This window comes from Ciona intestinalis, unplaced genomic scaffold (assembly GCF_000224145.3).
Source record: "Ciona intestinalis unplaced genomic scaffold, KH HT000150.2, whole genome shotgun sequence".
NCBI lineage: Eukaryota > Metazoa > Chordata > Ascidiacea > Phlebobranchia > Cionidae > Ciona > Ciona intestinalis.
In genome coordinates, this window is record NW_004190472.2 from 93,657 (window position 1) to 101,917 (window position 8,261).

At 39.0% G+C, this 8,261-nt stretch overlaps 2 protein-coding genes across 3 annotated transcripts in view; one reads left to right on the top strand and one right to left on the bottom strand.

Annotated features, from left to right (window-relative positions):
* Window positions 1-5,101, top strand: part of LOC100186758 — a 6,903-nt gene extending 1,802 nt beyond the window's left edge. The window contains exons 3-10 of one of the 2 annotated variants that reach the window (XM_026839078.1): window positions 10-90; window positions 330-714; window positions 1,274-1,381; window positions 1,812-2,013; window positions 2,638-2,787; window positions 3,112-3,364; window positions 3,631-3,772; window positions 4,252-5,101. In XM_026839078.1, the coding sequence (XP_026694879.1) occupies window positions 10-90; window positions 330-714; window positions 1,274-1,381; window positions 1,812-2,013; window positions 2,638-2,787; window positions 3,112-3,364; window positions 3,631-3,772; window positions 4,252-4,683 (1,753 nt within the window). In that variant the 3' untranslated portion in view covers window positions 4,684-5,101. The remainder of the gene's footprint in view (window positions 1-9; window positions 91-329; window positions 715-1,273; window positions 1,382-1,811; window positions 2,014-2,637; window positions 2,788-3,111; window positions 3,365-3,630; window positions 3,773-4,251) is intronic. The other variant, XM_026839079.1, reaches the window with a different exon arrangement.
* An 867-nt stretch (window positions 5,102-5,968) lies between these two features.
* LOC100178083 (protein TsetseEP) overlaps window positions 5,969-8,261 on the bottom strand; it is a gene marked incomplete in the record, with an annotated part of 17,115 nt that continues 14,822 nt past the window's right edge. The window contains 1 exon segment of the mRNA XM_009863484.2: window positions 5,969-6,947. Coding sequence (XP_009861786.1) covers window positions 6,937-6,947 — 11 coding nt within the window.

The window sequence follows — 8,261 nt, forward strand, 5'->3', positions numbered from 1 at the left end:
GTGCACCAGGATAGGGCATATACTCAAGGCGATGGTGGACACCGTATCTGCCAATGTAACATCAATGAAACCACCTTTAACCATAGACCAGTAAGTTTATTTATATAATTCCTACAACTGTTGTTTTGTTGCTATATCCTTTTTTAATCTTCGCTCCAATAATCAAAGAGTCAAATAAAAGTTATTATTTAATACAGGATGTTACTGGTTTAATCCAGTTTTATTGTTGTATAAAAGTAAATTAGGGGAATATAGCCAACAAAGAACCTATATACTTTTTAACAGTAAAATTTGGTTTGTAAGTGTTTTTAACATTTTTGAATTTTTAGGGGTTTCAAAATGACGGAAATTTATTCTGGAATCGTTCGGCGTGGTGACCAGACATTGGTCCATAGCGACACGCCTCCACCTAATTGTACCTCTGTTGTCAATGGTTACTCCACTGTCACATACACCAATACATTATGGCGCAAGAACAGCTACGGGGAGATGTTGTTTTACGAAGATAATTTGGAAGAACTCGATATTTTTGCCGCAGTCAGCGCACGATTTGGCCGAGTCATCGTTTGGGACTCAGCGATCCAATACATTACTCGCCCTCCTGGCATCGCCGAGCTCGCAGGGCAGTATCTTATTTTCTCCAGATTTGAGATGGGCCAATCTGTGGTTTATGATAGAAGAACAAAGTTCCATAACCTGCTGGAAGACATGAAGGTACTTATGCACAAACATTGACTGATATAGTTTTAAATATTGTGGCTTCTATTCTATTTGGGTGAGGTCCTTGTTAAGAACCTGGGATTTAGGCCAGAGTTGGCCCATTACATCAGTATTGTATATATATACATTATATTCTATATGGGTAACCAGGGTAAGATTCTGGTCTGGGACCTGGGAATTAGGCCACATTTTGCCCATTACAACACAGTCTCCAGCTTTGTCTGCAACACATTGTGGCTTCTGAAGTAGAAACATGTGTTACGAGGTACCAGGGTGTTGGTGCAATAACCCTTATCCATCAATAAGTAGTGAAGCATAGGAAATATATATCAAAATTATGCAAATTAAGCAATCATTAAACTCTGAAAATAACATGCACACAAATCTACATATTAATGTAACTTGCATTGTCCTTGTGTGGCCGGAAAACCACAGTCGTTATATCACGGGTGTTCTGTTTTATACACTTTGTGCCCCCTACAAGTTACCACGTATGTAACTCTTATGTTAACATGCGGATCCACATGTTACTTACAATTATTCAATCTTCCAGACTTTCTACACGGAGCCATTTGTTTGCTCAGACAATGTTGAATCTGTTCCAACTTTAGATTTGGATAAACACCTAACTCTTCATAGAACAAGCAAAGCTGGAGAGTTTGTAAGTTTGAAAACTAGTTTAAACCAGTTTAAACTGGGAATTAAGTTTAAATGCATGAATTGTTTCCTATGTGGTTGCTCTAGCCTAAGTAAACAGGAGAACTGATTTAACCCAGTTTTCATTACTAATTTGCATGATTCCTTATTCAAAGTACAATAATACTGAAACAGCAGCAAAAACCTAGGTTATAGAATTAATAACAATACTTTCACGTCCTTATAATACAGCGTCAAAATTGATCCTTTTTTAAATTTGATGAAAAAATGCCAATGCTGAAACATGACTATACTTAAAAGCTCCTGAGTTAGGATATCTCTAAAGTCAAAACAAATATTAAAAAGCAGGGGGGTACCATATGGAAGCATTCTTAGGTCTTACATTTTTGTCTTAACCTGGCTATATTAAAAAACTTCATCTGTGTTGGTTTTAGGTTAATGTGTTCGATGGTTTGTTCTCCCAAGCTGACTTGGATGCGTTACGAACCTACTCCATCAAATACGGGAAATATTATTACGACGATCACCTTGATATGTCAAGTGATAACGTTCAATGGATTGCTGGTTTCAACGTCAACAAATTCGCAAACAGCAGATTCTGGCCGGTGATCAGTCAGGTTGCCACTTATGTGTCTGGTGAGTGAGATACTGTTTGTATAGAATTTTTAGAAGTTATGCAGAGTTTTTTCATTTTTTTAAGATTTTTTTCCTTTCATGTATGTTATAACAGTTATATACATTAATATTTTTAATAAGTGATTTTTCAGATTTTTGATTTTCTTATAATATATCTATATTACATACATAAATTGTTTTTTATGAGCGATTTTTGATATTTTTATCCATGTGGCTTTACATGAATTAGACACATCCTGTTTTTAGTTGGTTTAGTACAAATTTGACAATTCTGGTAACAATATAACATTCAGTATAAGTGCTACGAAATACAACGAACTCTGTTTAAATAACTCTCACAGAATCCTACTTAAATAGCTCTAAATAAAATTATTTTGGGGTTTAAAAAATTCTAAAATAATTTAAAAATGAAATTAGTTTCTCCTTCTACTGTAGTGTTTTGGTTTAATGCTAGCGCCACCAAGTGATTGTAAATTGTTAATGTGCAACACTGAAAAATACTGTAACTGAATAAGCGTGTTAAATAAAAATAAGCCCTATGAATCTGTATTCATTGGCTGTGATCGATACTAAGTCTATTAGAATACTAAACCTAATCCATAATTAACATTTAAATCAACACAGGCAACAATACATGGTACCCGTATGATGTTGCATGTAATTTAATAAGAAGTGCCGACCACACTCGCTTTCATCTCGATACAAGCCACACTGATGAAAAAGAAATGACTTTCTTACTTTATCTCAGCCCCAACTGGACTGCTGCCGATTATGGTAGGATATTTATGCTTGAAAATGAAGCAGCGGTTTTTACGTTTTGGAATTTTAAAGCTTAAAACTGTGGTTTTTAAACTTTTTAAGACCGTTTACTTGTTCAGAACAATTTCCTTGACCCAACATTACTTAAACTCATTCTACCCGGTTAACGTTTTTAAATTTCACATTTTGTACACCAGAAAAGCTGTTAAAAGATTATTTACAATATGTCTGGTAGCAGAAGTAACAGAATTGAGAATTCTTCCATGGTTAAGAACCACTGACCTAGTAGCTAATTTTACTAATATTACCCCAATGTAACCGCAGCAACTTATAACACAGGCGAGACCGCTTTCATGGAACACAACTATGATTCTCCCGACAACGACTATGTTGCGGAGGTTGTACCAATGTACGGGCGTGCCGTCATCTTTACCGGCAACTTCCCACACTCCGCGCGGCCTCCAGCGCCGTACCACGCTGGGCCACGCTACACCTTCGCTGTGAAGATGTCATTCACAAAATGGGAAGCCGTCTCAAAAACTTTCAGTGAGGAATCAAGACACAGTATGCTGTCAATAAAGGAAACTATTGCGTAAGAATGAGATCTGTGATGTCATAACTAAACTAAAAACCCCAAATTGTCAAAACATAAACACCAGACATACTTTTTAATGTTGTTTTAGCAAACGTATTGTAGGCACTGTTGTGTTGTTGATTCAATTCTCCTCCTATAATTTAAGCTATCCTTTCACTAAAAAAGGACATGTTATTTAATTATATTAATTACAGCAACATTTGTTTGCCTAACAAGTTTTAGTTCATTTTTAAACGCTCGTATTAAATTAATTTATTTTCCAGGCAAATCGTTACCGACCCAGAGATGTATGCGGCAAACCAGAAAGTTTCTACCGTTGCCAGCTATTTGCAAACCAAGGCTGTTCAACAATCGCTGGACCACAACAGTGGAATGTTGGACAGGGGTGGTGACAATGAGGAGGAGGTAAGATGGTTTTGTTGATAAAATGTGGAAGCATCTACAGTTTAATTGAAAATCTGAAAAAATATAATCACCCACTAAGTTACATACGTGATAACACAATGAAATAGAACACCCGTGTTATAACGACTGTCGTTTTCAACCCTGCGAGGGTAAAGCAAGTTACATTTATTTAATTCAGGGACTTCTATTTGGGGAGTTGGGAAAAACAGTTACATTTTAATAAAACTCTTTTTTAATGAATGTTGTTTTTACTTAGCAAAAGTCTTGAAACCGCTGTTCATATGTTGTTAAATATGAATCTGAATGTTTTATTGTTTTTTTGGCAAGTAATTGCTGTATGGTGCCTTATGTCAAGTACACCTCGAAATAATAGCAGCATCAAGACTTGTGTCTCGTATCCTCTGCTTTAGAGGCATACGCACTATATAATAAGTGCACGCCACTGGACTTGCTGTAAATTAATGTGTAATATTTTACAGGCGAGAAGTCGGCAAGAGCTTAAAGGACAGACACAACAACAAGAGCAAGGAGAAGAGGAGGAAGGAGAAGAAGAGGACGGAGAAGAGGGAGAAGGAGGATATATGTCCGAGGAAGACATGATGCTGCTGAATGATCTCGTATCTCAGGAAAGTGAAATCCAAATGAGTCCTGAAAACCAGAAGCGAGTTTTAGAGATGGCCAAGTTTCATGGTTTGGATAAACAGAAACATATGGAAGTCCATGAAGATGAGGAAGAAGGGAAGTCCTCGGAAGAAAATCAATCAATGCAGCAGCAGGAGAAGAAGATTGCGATGTGGAAGTATTTGTGCAAGAAGGATGCCAACTGTCTCAGTGATTATTTGGAGTTATTCCTGAAACAACAAATCAAGCTAAAGGGTGCAGCTACCAGAGATATGTATGCCATCATATAAAGAACGAACTAAACAGATGAATCGCTTAATTGTAATATAGTAGGGTGGGGGAAGATGGGACACCTTTTCGTTTAGTTTTCTCTTTCCATTTGGTTGTAAACAAAGAACATTCAAAGGATTATAAAACCGTATCCCCACGACTTCCACAGACCGTTGTTAATTCTTTAAAACACGATCAGGCTATTTGGATATTATGTATTAAAGGTGTCCCATCTTTCCCCACCCTACTATATGTTGTTGCAACGGTATAGTCGTTATTTTTTAATTGGCCGCTTATTTCTAACTTTTGGAACGCAATAGTTGATGGTTGCCATTTGAGATTCATAAGTGCCTTAGCTATGCCTAAAAGTTGTGCTGTAATTAGTTTGTATGTGTTGTCGTATATGCCATAAGAGATTAAACTTTTCACACAGCGTTATTGTAGTCTGCTGCGGAAACACTTAAGCCGGAGTCCGTATGGTTATAAGCTGTTCAACAGCGGTTGTCTACGTGATTAAACACACGACTGCGCAAGACTACCCCGCCTGCTTTTCTACAAACGTGGTATGCCAAACGTACACAGTTGTATGTTTTACACTGGTATTAGTAAGTAAGTTGGGACACCGTTTTTTCATTCTGTTCTCTCGTTTCATTTGGTAGTAAACAAGAAAATATTTAAAAGTTATGAAGTAGGTTGAGGAAAGATGGGACACGTTTAGCACATACTATCCGAATATCCTGATCGTGTTTTAAACAGTTAACAACGGTCTATAGAAGACGTGAAGATGCGGTTTTATCATTCTTTGAATGTTCTTCGTTTACTATCAATGGTACGAGAAACTGGAATAAAAAGATGTCCCATATTTCCCAAGCCTACTATTAATAGAGTGGGCCGTGATAGTGCCACGATACTTCTGTGAACCGAATTCATGCGTTTCTATTTGCAAGTTTGAGGATATGCGTACAAAATTTAACCAGATACACATTAAATATTCATATTGAATTTTGTTGCACGGTTTGATTATACCATATCAGACCGTTACGCATAAACATATACGCATAAAGGTGGCTGTACACAGTATCCGGCAAGCGAATTCGCCTGCGAAATCGTATGCAAACCCATTACCGAGTTCCGCATGCGGCAGCGAAATCCGGACAAAACAGACAAAATGGACGAATTCCAGATACTGTGTACAGCCACCTTAAGTGTATTTTTTGTTTCGCCTTACGAACAGGCGGCGTATTTTGTGAATTCGGCAACCTTAAACACCAGAGTCGAAAATGGTCGACAAGAAACACGCCAGGATTTGTGTTCTAGTATGTTTTAATAGAATAATTATGGTAGCTTGTGTTACGATAAACGAAAATGGTGATTTTATGTGAACTGCGAAACAAAAACACAAGAAATACAAATAAATTTATGTACATAAAACGTAAACGACTGTCCGTTTTTAGGCAACTTGCATTGGTTAGCGTAAAACAGTCCCATTTTCACCGTACCTGTGTTAACAGTGATAACTTGCGTGTTTTTTTGTGTTAATGCCAACCCCCAGTGCCCGTTACGGCTCCACCATGCTTGTAAAATTAATGTGAAAAAGAAAGTTGAAATTCTGCCAAATTCGGCGGCCGAGTTCTTATACTGAGCGTAATCTTATAACAAAAAAAAATCGAAGAAAAAATACGAAAATACGTTCTTCCGTACATTACCATAAACACTTTTTATAGACTGTACAAAACCGATTTTGAAAAGTACATATAAAAAAGCAGCCATTAGGTACCGATATCCAAACGAAGTAACGTTCTTGGTTTTAAAACCGCAACAATCATTTTACGATGTATCAAATATAACATCTCTTATTCCATTCACATACAAATATCTCAAACATCTACAAACGCCGTAAAAAAGTAATGAAATAAATCAAAAGATGCCGTTTCAAAACAAGGGGCAGTCGGTACAAGTTAGTACCCAAAAACAAAACGAAACAAAAACAAGTTATCTTTAAACGTGGTTACGCATTAAACAAAGCTACCTCAATGAAATGGCAAATAACGGATATCGTGTTTTAAGGCAAGACTTCGTGTACAAAGAAAAGAAAATACCAAATAAATACTCTCGCGTTAGTGTGAACTAATAATCTAATAACAGACCACAAACTCTTGCACCGTCTTCAGAAAAAATGCGCTTCAGACGACAGAGTGGTGACGTCACGGAAGGATTAGATCATCATGACGTCATCGTCCTACGTCATCGGCAAAGATTGAGTGCAGGAGAGCTTACGAAGATTCTGTTACATGGGATCGAAAAATTAAATACAAAATACATCTTAATGTTAGAAAATGAGTAAAAAAATTGTAGTTAAAAAAGTCATAAATCATAATATCCGTGAACTACAGCTAGACACCCATGCGATAACAACTGTAACGGAGTGTTAGTAGGTCATTCCACAATAACAAAACAAGAAACGAAAACAATCAGAAATTTTAGCAATGTGCGGGCAAGCAATGAAATTAAACGACGTTAAATGAAAAGTTATGTGGACTCGTGGGTTGGGGTTCTTCATATTCATAATCAGCTTCTTCCGATTGTTCGGTTTCTTTCTCGTTAGTTTGTGCTTTGTCGGATATCGCTGGTTCTTGAGAGGCGGGCGCTGGTGCAACTGGTTTCTGTGATTCTGGTGCAGTTGGTTCCTGGGTGGGTTCTGCCGCAGCTGGTTTCTGAGTTGGCTCTGGTGCAGCTGGTTCTGTAGCTACTGGTGCAGCTGGTTCTTGGGTTGGCTCTGGTGCAGCTGGTTCTTGGGTTGGTTCTGGTGCAGCTGGTTCCTGGGTTGGTTCTGGTGCAGCTGGTTCTTGGGTGGGTTCTGGTGCAGCTGGTTCTTCTGCTACTGGTGCAGCTGGTTCCTGGGTGGGTTCTGGTGCAGCTGGTTCTTGGGTGGGTTCTGGTGCAGCTGGTTCCTGGGTTGGTTCTGGTACAGCTGGTTCCTGGGTTGGTTCTGGTGCAGCTGGTTCTTCTGCAACTGGTTCTTCTGCTACTGGTACAGCTGGTTCATGGGTGGGTTCTGGTGCAACTGGTTCTTCTGCTACTGGTGCAACTGTTCCTGGGTTGGTTCTGGTACAGCTGGTTCCTGGGTTGGTTCTGGTACAGCTGGTTCCTGGGTTGGTTCTGGTACAACTGTTCTTCTGCTACTGGTGCAGCTGGTTCTTGGGTTGGTTCTGGTGCAGCTGGTTCTTCTGCTACTGGTACAGCTGGTTCATGGGTGGGTTCTGGTGCAACTGGTTCTTCTGCTACTGGTGCAGCTGGTTCCTGGGTTGGTTCTTCTGCAACTGGTTCTTCTGCTACTGGTACAGCTGGTTCATGGGTGGGTTCTGCTGCAACTGGTTCTTCTGCTACTGGTACAGCTGGTTCATGGGTGGGTTCTGGTGCAACTGGTTCTTCTGCTACTGGTACAGCTGGTTCCTGGGTTGGTTCTGGTACAGCTGGTTCCTGGGTTGGTTCTGGTACAGCTGGTTCCTGGGTTGGTTCTGGTACAACTGGTTCTTCTGCTACTGGTGCAGCTGGTTCTTGGGTTGGTTCTGGTGCAGCTGGTTTTTCTGCTACTGGT